The sequence below is a fragment of the Lipotes vexillifer genome, unplaced genomic scaffold (assembly GCF_000442215.2).
Source record: "Lipotes vexillifer unplaced genomic scaffold, Lipotes_vexillifer_v1.1 scaffold880, whole genome shotgun sequence".
Classification (NCBI taxonomy): domain Eukaryota; kingdom Metazoa; phylum Chordata; class Mammalia; order Artiodactyla; family Lipotidae; genus Lipotes; species Lipotes vexillifer.
In genome coordinates, this window is record NW_006776345.1 from 31,222 (window position 1) to 46,084 (window position 14,863).

Here is a 14,863-nt window from a genome sequence, read left to right on the forward strand (position 1 = left end):
CTGTAGTTGTGGCACACGGGTTCCAGAGCATGTGGGTTCTGTAGTTTGCAGCACACGGACTCTAGTTGAGGCGTGTGAGCTCAGTAGTTGTGGTGTGCAGGCTTAGTTGCTCCTCGGCATGTGGGATCTTAGTTCCCTAACCAGGGATAGAACCTGCGTCTCCTGAACTGTAAGATGGATTCTTTACCACTAGACCACCAGGGAAGTCCCCCTGTATGTTTAACTTTTAAGAAGCTGCCAAACTGTTTTCCAAAGCAGGTATACCATTTTGCATTCCCATCAACAGTGTATGAGATTTCCAGTTCCTCTATATCCTCACCAGTACTAGGTATTGTCATTTAAAAAAAAAAAAGCCTTTTTAGTGGTTGTATAGGGGTATCTCATTGTGGTTTTAATAAGGATTTCTTGAATGATTAATGATATTGAGCATCTTTTCATGTGCTCAATTGCCATTCACATCCTGTGTTTGTGTGTAAAATGTCTGTTCAAATCTTTTGCCCGTATTTTAAATTGGATTGTTTGCTGTCTTATTGAGTTATGAGAGTCAACTCACACTTGTACTCTGGATACCAGTCTTTTATCAATGTGTGTATTGTAAATACTTTTCCCAATCTGTGGTTTGCCCTTTCATTTTCATAACAGTATTTTTCAAAGAACAGAAATTTTACACATTGATGAAGTCTAATGTATCAATTTTTTAATGGATCACACTTCTGGTAATTATCTATGAAATCTTTGCCTAACTAAAGGTCAAAAAGATTTTCTCCTATATTTTCTTCTAGAAGTTTTAAGTTTTACATTTGAGTCTATGATCCATTTGTATTAATTTTTATGTATGGTGTGACTATTGGTATTTATAAAGCTCTCATACATATGATCACATCTGATAATCTTTAGATTAAAAAAAAACTTTGGGGAAGGCACATGGAGAATTTTAATCCTCATTTTACAGATGAGAAGTCGGAGGATTAGAGAAGTGCTGTGTGATTTGCTCAAGGTCCCATAGCTGATAAGAGATGAAATTGAAAGGTATAAGGTAAAATTGTGATGAGAGTTAGGTTCTCCTGCAGTCTCAGCCAGTACTGTTGGAGCCAGCCAGCTAAGACTCAAGATGGCACCCACAGCAAAGCAAAGATTGCCAGTGGAGATCTGAGCAACCTATTAGGCACTGAGGAAAGAGACTCAGACAGTGGACTAGTCTAACCTCAGACTGCACTCCTCTGGCCCATTTGGGGCTCCACAATTGAAGAGAGCCAGAAGCTGGCCTGGCATCCTGTTCAGGTGACACTCAATGAATATTTTTTGATGATGATGATGAAGACTAGGAACGTGTTAAGAGGAGGGCTCTCAAAGTAATACAGATTTAGAAACTAAAGCTAAGAAGAAATATTAATGAAACTAAGAATTGTTTAGCCTAGAAAACAGAGGCCCATGATGAAACTTGATACAGCCTTCAAACAAAAAAAGCTTGGGCTTTCTTTCTGAGGGCTGAGCAAGGGGAAATGGGCTGGAAGAATACAAGGAAAAGGGAAAATTTCTTCCTCCCTGTTGAGAATTGTTACAGACACTTAAGAGCCTTTATAAACAGAATAAACTCTTCTTATTTGAGTTTGGAGTCAGGGATTTGCCAAACATTGCCTCTGATGAAGGATTTCAGCATGAGAGTTACATGACCCTCTTGCATAGTGTCCTTATAAATCTTTGAGTATCTCCTGAACCTGCCCTGTGTCCCTGTACAATTCCAGGAGCCCTTTGTCTGTGGCCTTCCCTACTCCTTAGTCTTAGCATCTTCACAGGACTGTTCCAATGACCAAGAGAAGTCTTACCTAAGCTCCTGAAGGCTTAATTAATTCTCATGCTCCTTGGCACTGAAGCCAAGTAGCCCAATGCCTAAGGCTGTAAATCTGGCTTAGCATCCCTGGAAGGAAGCTTGAATTGTTGGCTAGTCCAAATCTGACCACAGTGCTTGAATCCCCTGTTTTATATCTACCTCTGCTTACACACCTCCAATGATGGGAAGCTTCATTCATCCCAGTAAGAGATATAATACAATGAACATTGGACTAGAAATAAGGAGAGTTAGGTTTGAGTTCCAGCTCTTCCACTTAACTTGCTGTGTGATCTTTGGCAAGTCCCTTCACATTTTTGGAGCTGTTTCTTTATCAGTAAAACGGTTGTAGAGGAACCTCTTTGTTTTAGTTTGTTTGTTTAACTGCTATAACAAATAGCCCTAGAAAATTCAGTAGATTAAAGAACAAGACATTTCTTTACTTCTTATGTAACATTCAGGGCAGGGGTTCCAGATTGGAGAGGGGGGGGGAACTTCACTCCATTCACAGACCCAGACAGAACTGATGGCAGTTCCGCCAGTCTTAATACATGGCTTCCAAGGTCACTCTGCCGTTATAGCTCCCAAGTAAGCAGAAACTTCATGGTAGTCTTTTTATGGTCCAGGCCTGGAAGTGGTATTTATCATTTTTACCCACATGCTATTGGTCAGAATTCAGTCACACGGTCAAGCCAAACAGCTGAACAGGGTAAGAAATGTAGTGTAGCTGTGTGGTAGCTAGCTAGAAGTCTCTATCACAGACTTGATCTCTAAAGGCTCCCTGCCCCAGCTTTGAAGTTCTGGGTATACTTATGAACTAGACTCCTGGTTCTCACATTGCTTTGTTACAGGCACTTTGAAAATTGCCTAACCTCACTGACCATCAGGGACTAGCAGGCTGGCAGTGCAGACCAAGGCAATGCCCCCAGTGAAAGGCCAGAGAAGATCTGAGATACCAGCCGCACCACCAGGTAACACATTAAACTAAGGTGTCTTTGTGCTTCTTTTCTCTGCAGCATGGGTAGGAGCCCTCTCAATGGGCATGATTTTCTTCTGTTCTCCCATTGTGAGTATATTCACTGATCGATTGGGCTGCCGAATCACAGCAACTGCAGGGGCTGCCGTCGCTTTCATTGGCCTCCATACCAGCTCCTTCACCAGGTAAGGCTAGGAGTTGCTGACCATTTGCCCAAGGCTGAGGGTTGGCTTCTTTCTGGGCCTCAACTAGACACTCTTCTCATTGTAGAATCCCCTGTGGCCCTTTCCATGTAGGGTCCTCAAGACCCTGCTCCCAGGAATTATTGTCCAATGGGACTCATCTTGGTAGGGTTCCCAGGACACATTGGTAGGGAATATACCCAAAGAGGATCCAAGAATTCCAAAGTGGTGGGAGGAGCCAAAGCTTGGGCGTTCATACTGCTGGGCCCAAGTCAAGTTTTGGCCACTGAATGGCAATGGAACAATTCATGAGTACCATTCCCCTCTTTGGGCCTCAATTTTTATACTGTAACATGAGGAGATTAGATCAGGTCTTTTCAGGTGTCTTCCAGCTCTGCCATTCTATTTCCCTTCAATATGCCACACATCTCATGACCTCAACTGCCCTCCTGGAAATGAACTTCTGGAGTAAGCCCATGTGAACACCTACCATTACAGGATTCCTAAGGTAATCTTATGCTGAAAAAGAGGTCAGCTGAGCCCAAGGCTGTTTAGCATTTCTGGTCCTTTTCCATTTCTGGATAGCAATGCATGGATGATTTGGAACAGATAAAGATTCATGTCTTGGGTGTGAGAAGGGATGTTTAGCAGCCTCCCTCACTGAGATACAGACCCAGCACCCAGCTACCTAACTAGGCCTAAGCTAGGTAACCTCAAATTCTGGTCCCATAGGTCCCACTGGCAGAAACTGGTAGTGTCAGGCAAGGAGCAGGCTACAAGTTCATTTTCTGCTTTCTTTCTGCAAGCTCTCCAGAAGCATGTCTGTAGGGGAGGAGAGAAGTAAAAACCCTCCACCACAGCCTGAGGAATATGGGATTCCTAAAGAACTCCAATGACTTTCTGCCAAAGACACTTTGGGGAGTTATGGTACCTCCTACTTCCAATCTGCCTGGGCTGGTATAGGAGAATGCCAGCCTGGAGACGTGGCTAGCTTATCAGAGACTTGCTTTCTGAGCTTGGCTCCCCAGAGAAGGACCATGGTTATGCTCTCCAGGCCTAAGGTTCCACTCACAGCAGAGGATGATAATTGTGTTCTGCTACAACTGGGCCTTGTGAGGTTGAGCCAGCTTTCTTTATGACTTGAGCATTTCCGGCTGCCCAGCCCACCCTCCAACAGAGCTTGGATCTGGCCTGCAATGGTTTCTTGGCTTGGTCCCATCCAACTGGGACAGAGGCAGGGAAAACCATATCCTGTCTGTAATCTGCTCAGTCTTCCCAGGGCAGCAGCTCCAAACCCTTTCAGGACCCCTCTGGTGGTCGGCCTCATTTGCCCTCAGCAAGCTCGTGTCTGGCTCCTTGTGGGAAGGAGCTAGGCCTCAGAAGCGGCTCCAGTCTCAGAGCTACACAGCAGAGGCCTGTTTTTTAAGGCCAAGCGGAGCAAAGTGTAAACAAATTAGCAACATACGGATCCCATTTTCCTTCCAATCCACATGAGCTCAGTTACAGGAGGGGAAGGAGCTCAGATGTGCTTTCTCCTGGCATTCTTCTTTAGGCACATTGGAGTAGGCGTTCTGTTCTCCAGCCCCTAAGCTCCTCCCCCGCCCCCTTTGCCCTTTCTGCAAGAACATCTTCAAAGCCAAGAAACTTTCTGGATGGCTTCACATCCAGTGGAAAAATGGTTCTGCTTGTGGCTAGAACTCCAAGTCATCTTTCCTGTTGCTTGAATCAGGGCTCTGAGTTCCTTTGGATAGTGTGAGGTGGGGCAAAGTTCAGGCAGGGGTGGGGAGGCCTTGGCAAGCCTGCTCAGGGGCCTCCTGCCTTTGGGCCCAGCTAGAAATAGATCCACCACACAGCTCCCTGAACTGAATCCCATGCTTTGCTCCCACTGGCCCCCTCCCTGAGGGTCTCCCTCAGACCTTCATAACTCCTCTCCCTTAGACAAGGCCCCCAGCCCAGGTCAATCCCAAATGGTACTTAGATTCTAATGGGAGGAAGCCCCAAGGAATCTGACAGAAGAGGAGCACTTGGCTTAGCTATGTGTTCTAAGTAGAGGCAACCCTTTTGAAACCAAAGCCCTTGCTCATATCCAATGAATGCAAGCAGATAGAAAGAAATGATGATGATAGCTGTCTTGGAATCATGAGTACTAGCACCACTTCATCTTTGCAGCATAGGTCCAGTCCTTTAGTATGAGGACTGGATCTATCTATGGAGAGGAACTGCCTGACCATGGAAAGTATTAGGTTATTATGTGGTCAGATAAGAAGTATTGCAAAATATGTGGAGGCATCAAAAAGAAAACAAAAGTTTTCACTAGTTTGTGCCAATATCATCTGAAGGCAAATGGCCAGCCAAGCTGACCTTCCCATGGCCTTTTCCCTTCTTATACTTTGCCTTCTGTTATAGAAGTTTATAGTCAAAGCAGGGCCTAAGGGTTTTAAGCCAGAGCTTCTCTTACTTGGCCAGGCCTACAACTTCTTTGAGTTTCCAGTTCCCATCAAGCAGCCAAGCTACTCTGGGAAGCTAGTCCATATCATGTCCAGCAAGAGGAGCCAGGCTTTGGAAGTTATAGAAACTCCTTACTTTAGGATCACCATGGAAATTATCTAGGGCCTGGAGTAAAGGGTCTTGGGACATCCGGACCATGGGCATGGTTGGGGAGGGGGTGTCTCTCAGAATACCATCAACCATTCTGTGAAATATTAAGGACGCTGAGCATGAAGAAAGACACTGAAGAGTCCTATGGAGGGTCTCAACCTTCTAGAATCTTGGCTCCTTGCAGAACTTTCTTGTTACTTGGGATAAAGCTTTGGTTACCAGCCCAACCATGGTGTCTAGGTGAGCAGTAGGTGTAACTATTCTCTCTAAGGCACTGACTTACTTACTCTTTGTAGCCCCTCATCCAGACTTTGCATAGGCTAGTTTTGGCTTTCTTTTGAACAGTATTCTCTGATGGGGTACTATGATTCAAACTAGAGTCACACAGACTTAGATTCAAGTCCAAGCTTTGCTGATCCCCAGTTATGCTACCTTGGGTAAATTACTTTACTTCTCTGAGCCTCTGTCTCCCCATCTACAAAATGGGGATCAGAAGGTCCTATTCCTTGTCTATTCTGAGGGTCAGTAGTAACTGGGGCCATGGGTTAAGGGTGGGGGTATGCAGATCTCAGGAGGGTGAGGGGGGAAGGGCAGGTGGATTGCTGGTCAGGCTTCTGAGGATAGCTCTTGATGTCTCTCCCACAGCTCACTAAGCCTGCGTTACTTCACCTACGGGATTCTCTTTGGTTGTGGCTGTTCCTTCGCCTTTCAGCCATCTCTCGTCATCCTGGGCCATTACTTCCAACGCCGTCTGGGTCTGGCCAATGGTGTGGTGTCTGCTGGGAGTAGCATCTTCTCCATATCCTTCCCCCTCCTCATCAAAACGCTGGGGGCTAAGATCAAGCTCGCCCAAACCTTCCAGGTGCTGAGTACCTTTATGTTTATTCTTACACTGCTTTCACTCACCTACCGACCCCTCCTGCCCAGCTCGCAGGACACCCCAAGCAAGAGAGGTGTCCATACCCTGTGCCAACGCTTTCTGGCTCAGCTCAGGAAGTACTTCAACATGCGAGTGTTCCGCCAACGTACCTACCGCATCTGGGCCTTCGGGATCGCTGCTGCTGCCCTTGGCTACTTCGTTCCCTATGTACACTTGGTGAGGAATACCAGGGTGGGTCCACCCTACCTGACCCCAAGAAGTTGCCCTTAACCTGCCTGAAGTCTAGAGGGTAGGAGCAGAAGACATTGAAAGGGCAGACCCGGAACCTTTGGAGAAAGACAAAACAGTGGTTGGAGAGACCCAGAGTAGGAAAGAGCACAGGCTGAGGGAAGACCTCAATGGGAAATGGGGGAAGTTCCTCACGGGGAGGTCCATGCCTATGGTTTCCCCCACTGATAAATCTAGATGGATTTTCAGGAGAAGATAAGCATTACCGGGATACAGGAGGCTGCCTCAGATGACCCAATGATAGGGTTTTCTTTTCTTTCTTTTTTTTTTTTATATTTATTTGGCAGTGCTGGGTCTTCGTTGCAGTGCCGGGTCTTTTCACTGTGGCGTGTGGGCTTCTCTAGTTGCAGCACATGGGCTCAGTAGTCGCAGCATGTTGGCTCAGTGGTTGCAGTGCTTGGGCTCTCTAGTTGCAGCATGCAGGCTCTAGAGCATGCAGGCTCAGTAGTTGCAGCACGCTGGCTTAGTTGTGGTATGTAGGATCTTAGTTCCCCAGCCAGGGATCACCAGGCCCCCTGCATTGGGAGCACGGAGTCTTAACCACTGGCCACCAGGGAAGTCCCTCAATGATAGAGTTTTCTAAGAGTGTGTCTTATGGAATGCTAGTCTTTGGGGTCAAGTAATTTTGTTTAAGAAATAACATATACTAGATTTCTCTAGCTTCATAATGTGTAGCAATCTTTTAAAGGTACCAAAAATCCTGCTGTAAAGAAATCAATTAAGCTTTGTTTAACCACCATACACCCAACTTACATGGCGAAAGATTTGTTGGTTGTAGTCCAGCTGTTATCTTCCACAGACCTTGTGTTTCTTAAAGCACACTTTTGGAATATTACCTGGAAGTTAGTGGATCATTCTCCCTTGGTCACCTGCTGTTACCCCAGGCTGTCAGTTCTGGGTCAGGGAATGAGGAGATAATAGGGGAACCCTTGGACTTTTTTCAGTTGTTAAGGCTGTATTCTGTCCTGCCAAGGCTTGGAAGGGGCTTAGAGACACCCACTGCCCTCAGCTGTTGCTCAGAAACCCAGAATCCAGAGAGCCAAGGGATATGCAGCCTTTTAAGCTGTTAGAAACAGCCAGAGAGCTTGTTCTGGAGCTAAGGCTATAAGGGAGGGAGCTACAAGAGAAGGAACTCTTGCCATGGTCCAGGGAAGTAAGCAGTAGAGGGTCTGGGTATGCCAACAATTAACCAGCCAGCTCTTCTTCTTGCTCTTATCCCGTGGGCCTGGTGCTATGCTTTACAGATGAAGTATGTGGAAGAGGAATTCATGGAAATCAAGCAGACCTGGGTGCTCTTGGTGTGTATTGGAGCTACCTCAGGCCTTGGGCGCCTTGTGTCAGGCCGTGTCAGTGACTCCATTCCTGGACTTAAGAAGATCTACTTGCAGGTGAGTGTGACCACCCTGTCTACTGTGGGGAAAACAGCCTGCCACAGATGCTAGGTTGTCTCCAGCCTTTGGGATACAATGGTAGGATGTATAACTGCTGTGGCCTGGGCCCCAGCTCTGACACCAGCTTGCTGTGTGACATGGGAAAGTCAATCAAATTCTCTAAGCCTCCGTTTCCCTTGCTTTCAAGTGAAGATCATCATCCTTGTTCTGCCTCCTTCATCAAAATGGAGTGAGGATGTAGTTAAAGCTGTCAGTGTAAATAGAACCTCTAAGAACACTTTCAAAGAAAATGTTTATTAATAAAGGCTCTCCCATCTGAAAGAGGGAAACTGAAGCCAGGAGTTAGATGCTGCCCCCATTGAAGACTGAACTCATTGCTACCTTATACTCTCTTGGAGGGTCTTGAGCATCTGCAGTACTCTGTGGCCCAGTGTCTCTCTCCTCTAGGCCCAGACCCATCACTTCTTATACCTCCAGAGCTACTTGGCACCAAATACTGGCTCTCAAATGCCATCCTCTTGATGGACAAAAAAATTGCCAGAAAAGGCCAGACCTCACTTGCCCTCTCTACACCTCACTTTCTTCTTTCATGCAATGAGAATAATCCTTGCCTTTCCTATCTCACCTTGCAGGTGAGGATCAAAAGGAATACAGGTGTGACCAGGCTTTGAGAAGTAAAAAGTGTTATAGCCATGCAAAGTTTTAATCCTTCTCACAGTGACACAGGTAGCCTCATATTGTGGTCAGTAGCCGTCTGGATGCTCAAGAGGCCACTTTTTGTGTGACCTGGGCTCTGGTCTGGCTTGAATACAGACTACTGCTCAAGCTATCTGTCTTTGTCTACTGGGCAACAATATTGTCTTTCTGACCTGGCTCATGCTTTTTGCTACAGCAGCTGGGTTTACCAGAAGGTGCCCAAGTGTGGAACCCTGTGAAGGGATAACAGCAGCCCCAGAAAACATGTGGGTCACAGTCCATCAGGAATGTGGTTGAGTTCTGACTATCCTGGAGAAGTCCTAAAAGAACTTCCAAGGGGCCCTGACTATACACACAGCAGGGATTTCTCTGTCTTCTGATAGCCCCAAGTGTTTTCCTAAATACCCTCGTATGTCTTGGATGAGGATATGATTAAGGTTTCCTGTTGTGTTTAACTTTGTGTTAGATTTGCAAGAGCTAGTGAATCTGCTTTGTCAGAGCTCAGGGTGCCATTATGGTCCATCCAGTCCAACCTCTCATTACACTGATGGAGAAACTGAGGGAAAGACTCAGACAGTCATGGCAGAGCTGAACTCCTATGTAGCACTCTTCTCATATTCCACTTTACACTAAGTGATGGATGGCAGAACCAAGTCCCAGACATAAGTGACTAGACCAAGGTCAAACCAAAAGGCTGTGATTGAGATAAACCAATTACAAAATTTTAAATTCCTGTGCCAATATCAGCAAGACCTTACCTGGGTGGCTTTTTGCATAGGACTGTGTGTGGCTTTCCCAGCCTCTTCCATATGGCACCCCTGTGGGTCTTCCCTGTCAATATCAGCAACTCCAAGATGCCAAAGAGTGCTGGAGATCAGGGTAAGCTAGTATTGGGCCAGGGCTTTATCTTGAGGAAAGGCAGAAGCCCTTGCCTAGCCATATAGCTCATTTCTCACTGTAGTCCCTAGGAGAAAGGTAGGGCCCAAGCAGTTTTTGCTTTGTATTGTGCAGAGGGAGTTCCGAGAGAGACAGAGGCATTAGCTAGTCAGAAGAAGAACTAGGCTTATGGCCCAGTGCTTCTGCTGAACATTTCCCCTACCCACACAACAATCTCTCCCCTTTTCCACTCTTACTTGACCCAGTTTTACCACTTAGAATAATATAAAATAATCTTGGAACTTTTTAGCTGAAACATATCTTCATTAACTTGTAGTCCAAGTTCTCCATTTTACAAACTGAGGAACTGAGGCCCAGAGAGGGAAAGTGATTTGTTCAAACTCACTGTGCTGGTAAGTGTCTCAGGCTGAAAGCACAAAACAATGAATGAACTTCTCTCTCTTGAGCTACTCAAGATACTCCATCACGAGAATTTGCCTCCCTTTCTCCCTGGGTCAGATGCAGGAGTACTGGTCTGGGAGAGAAAAGGAGTATACACAGCTTCAGGTTCTGAAGAGCCATCCACTAGACTTTGTGGTTCCTACTACTGACAAAGACAGGCACATGTGTCTGGTATCAAGCCCCTGGACAGTCTGTTGGTAAGGAAGTGGTGACAACCTGCAGGACAACCTCACTTTGGGCCAGTTCTTGAGGCCCGATTCTCAGTTCCAAGAGGGATTTTTAATTTCTGAACCTTGGCAAGGCCTTGTGGAGGATGTTAAGAGGCAGCTAGATACAATAGGTAGTAATTACAGCCAATTGAAATCAGTTAATGGGGTCCTTTGTATTATATAATGGTATTAACTCCTTAATTGCCATACCATTATGACTTGGCTGATAAGTGGGTCTGGTTTTATCTTACAGTTGTACATGAATCTCCTAGAGGAGAAACTGGGATATCTGGGTTCTTATTCCTAGATTCTGCCTAACTATCCCAAAACATCTTGGGCAAAGTTCAAAAGTCCCTTAACAAAGAGATTTCCTCAGATGGCATGACCAGGACATTTCTTATCCTCTGCAAAATCCAACCAATTAGCCTAACAAACCCATTGGCAGCAACAACACAGAAAATCTTTAGTGCTTGAAACAGCCTTGACCCTCCTACCTGCCTTCCATGTGGTGATGTGGTGACGTACCCTTACCATGTGGTGACTTACGCTTCCTGGGTAAGTCAGCCTGCTTGTGTGAACTATTAGAAAATCCTGGATCCTGTCAAGGCCTTGGTTAACAGATCAGGCCTTAGCCCTGACCCTGGGACAACCTGGCTCTGCTGTCTACAGTGGGTGGAGCCCAGGTCTTCATTCTGGCTCATGGACACAGGTTGCAGATGACTTTCATCAAAAGGCCAGCTGTGTGTCCAGTGGCCCTTATCTCTATTGAGAGGGAAAAACCAACCTCTGGAAAGGCAGCTTCTTTACTTCAGAGTCATTTTGCTCAGCCCAAAGAAAGCCCAGTGGCTAGTCAGTGCCCCCTGGACTGGCTTCAGGCTCCCTAGACCTCTTCCTAGTGTCTTGGTTCTCCTTAGAGCCCCCTTTGTTGCCTTCACAGGGTGCCCAGACAAGCCCAGAAGCCCCAAGAGCCATAGCGTCTGAGTGTCTGAGATGGGTGGTGTGTCCCATGTCCTAAAGCCTAAGGAACCTGGGTGAACCTCCCAATGGCCTCCTTCATACCAAGGTGTTTTCTAAAATCAGTCTCCCACAAAAATGGGGACTGGCTCCCTCATTTCAGGAAACTGTGCCTTCCATTCATGCCCCCATCTAATCATTATTCAATTATTCAAGTCATTCTCACTTCCTCCCCTTCCTCTTCCCATATCTAACATGGATCTGAAAATACCAGCATGGTCTGATCCCAGACCCCTTGCCTGGGGCAGACAAACACAAGATCAGAAAGCAGCAACAGCAATTCCCTTTATCTCAGAATCCAATTAAAAGACAACTTCTTGAGGATAGGAGCAATGCCTCCTCTTTTAAAAGTCTTGACAGAATCAAAGTTAAATAGGGGCTCTCTTAAAATCTTTAAATCCTAAGTCCTTCTAAGCAGGACTTAGAAGGGGCCTAAGTAACTAGTCCACTGGGCTCTCTGTTGATATCCCCTTGCCCCATTTTACAGACGTAGAAACGAGGCCCTGAGAAAGGAGATGTGATTTACTATGTGGTCTTGTCAGGCAAGCACAACATGACCTCAGGCTGTTGCTCCTTTAGGTCATCTCCTTCCTGCTCCTGGGCCTGATGTCCATGATGATTCCCCTCTGCCGGGGCTTCGGGGGCCTCATCGTTGTCTGTCTCTTCCTGGGCCTGTGTGATGGCTTCTTCATCACCATCATGGCCCCCATCGCATTTGAGCTGGTGGGCCCAATGCAGGCCTCACAGGCCATTGGCTACCTCCTGGGCATGATGGCCCTGCCGATGATTGCCGGACCCCCCATTGCAGGTGAGGTTAATAATGCAGGGAGGGCATGAGTGGGGGAGTCCTGTCTTCCTTGGGACCTAGATCTCCTAAGCACCTCTGCTTAAAGTCCCTTTTCTCCTTTTCTATTTAAGCAGCCTCGTCAGAGTGCATGAAACCCCTTACCACCATTGGTGAAAGAGACTAAGGACAGTATATGTGCATGGATTCATTTGGGGGGATGGGCTTTTCATGGCTGTATATCTGTTGCTGTGGGGTTTTATTGTAGACAGCATGGCTGATTCTGGGACGGTAGAGAGAGAAATGGGTTTGGCCTTCCTGACCATTCTATTGATCCAGAATCTTCTCTCTCTCTCTTTACAGGCAAGTAATTATTTGGAAGGTAGTTGAGCAGGAAGAGAAGAGAAAGTGGGCCCTGGTTTTATTAAGACTTAGAGATAACCCCTCCTCCTCTACCAGCTTCTGAACTGAGCCTGTAGAAAAGATTTGATTAAGAACACAACCCAGGACTGGACCAATGAGGCTCACTTCCAGCAGGCAACAGGCAAAGTGTTGGCTTGCCATCTTTCAGCACTCCCAATTTCTCTCTCCACTTCCAAGGACATTGTTGGTACCCCAGAGAACTTAGGAAACAAGGAAAACTAATAAGAAGAGAACATCATTTCCTTTCTTTAGGATATATTGCAAATATTGATTCATGGGCTAGAGTCTCCTAGGCTGGCCAACTGGGCTAGCTCAACAAGTATTCCTTGAATACCAATTCTGTGCAAGTTGTTGTGAGGGCACTGGTCATGCTGTGTTACAGTGACAAAACCTTCTACTCAGGCCCTTGTTCAACAGCCACACTGTCCACTGGGGGAGGGGAGCCTCTACCCAACTCCTGATCCCAAAGGTGGATCCCAGAATCCATATCTCTTTCCATTTTGCTTACCTCCTAAGCAGCCTCAGGGCCTACTTGCCTTTCTTAGGTAGTGTTTCTGGGCTCATCCTCCCTATGAGGTGTCCCATATTAGCTTCTGGAGGTGAGCAGGGAAGGCCCTGTATCCCATGCCAAACACATTTACCATATTGGCAACCTAGAGGAACCCAGAGGGGCCAACCATATCTGTAACTAGAAGGAAGGATACACATACAGCCTCCTCTTAGGGCAAATGGGCACTTCAAAGAAAGGGAAAATAGGAACTTGGCTGAATTGTTCCACAAGAACACTCTAGCCCAAGCTGGGGGTGGAAGGGTATATCACTGTGAACCGAAACAAGTCTTGGTCCTCTTCTGTGGAGTTTTTTTAGAGTAGCTTCCCTCCTAACTCCATACCTTGGAGTGACTAGAAGTTAGCTGTAGCTTCATGAAAGTCAGAAATGGAGAAATTGAGAAGCTTCATTTGCTTCTTTCATAACCTCAAGAGCCTGCAACCCCAGTGCCTCAGAGAGGAGCAGCCTGTCTTTTGTAATAGAGGTTTTGTTTCTTCCATCTAGGAGTGTTTAAACTGAGGGGGCTCTCGGGTCAAGGCAGTGCAGGCCAAGAGTCTCTGGATAGGCATTGTGATGGCCCCTAGAAGAGGCAGAGAGCACCTTTGTACAAGAGGGCAAAGCTGGGCTTGACTTGTCTCTGTTGACTTTTCAGGGCTCCTCCGCAACTGTTTTGGGGACTATCATGTGGCCTTCTACTTTGCCGGTGTGCCCCCGATCGTCGGAGCTGTAATCCTCTTGTTTGTCCCTCTGATGCATCAAAGGATGTTCAAGAAAGAGCAAAGGGATTCCAGCAAGGATAAGATGTTGACCCCTGACCCAGACCCCAATGGAGAGCTGCTGCCAGGCTCCCCCACACCTGAGGAACCAATCTAATGCCTCATATTTGCCATCGTGTGCTCCTCCCCAAACCTTTCCCTTCACCCTGCCCTGCTCAGCATTTACATTTTTGCCACCAGCACACTTGTTCCCAAACCTGCACATACAGCATTTCAGCCACCTGACCATCCCCCTGGAGCCAAAGCTCCAGGTGTTCCAAACTCATTAACCAAATTCTCCCTGTGAATACCTTTAAACTTGCCAGGGTCCTCTCCTCCCAGGATCTAGGAAAGCTTGGGATCACCCCCTCGCCTTTGGACCCTCTCCATATACTTTCTAATTCTTGGGGGAGGAGGAGGATGGGAACTCCTGGCCCAGCTTGTTAGTCACCCACTAAAAGCAACTGCCAAAGGTGCTACTGTGTCCCCAGGAGCCTGGTGGGAAGATCCAAGCCTGTGTGCTGAGGAGTTCCTTGCCATCTGTCCTTAGGAACCATCGGGGGGTGTGAGGGAAAGGGCATAGAGGTAAAATGAGACGAGGAGCCTTGTTTAGCCTCAGAGTCTCTGAGGGCTATGGCTTCCCAAGAGGTATGGGTGACATCATTTTACAAGTGTACAGAGAGTCTCCCCATCATATGGTTGGTTAACAGCCTGCTTTCTTCTTTCCTTCCTCCTTTTTTTCCTCTACTGCCTCTTCTCCCTTCTCATCCCCCTCTATTTCTTTTTATGACTGTCATAGACTCGTGGGTGCTTGAAGAAAGGAGGGACCCAGAGCTTGGGCCAATCAGCCTCACATTGGCCCAGCCCGCCCCTAACACTAGCATCAATTCCACTCATCTCAGGCTGAGCCACATCTCATTTTTTGGCTCAAGCTGCTATAATCCTATAGTGGA

General features: G+C 46.8%; 1 protein-coding gene across 1 annotated transcript; it reads left to right on the forward strand.

Moving 5' to 3' along the window:
* Positions 1 to 2,817: 2,817 nt before the first annotated feature.
* On the forward strand, positions 2,818 to 14,028 carry SLC16A2 (solute carrier family 16 member 2; the record flags this gene model as incomplete). Its single annotated transcript, XM_007450340.1, has 5 exons — positions 2,818 to 2,989; positions 6,230 to 6,680; positions 7,997 to 8,140; positions 11,980 to 12,208; positions 13,808 to 14,028. Coding segments are annotated over 5 exons (1,217 nt in total), but the record flags the coding sequence as incomplete, so codon positions are not given.
* Positions 14,029 to 14,863: the final 835 nt, after the last annotated feature.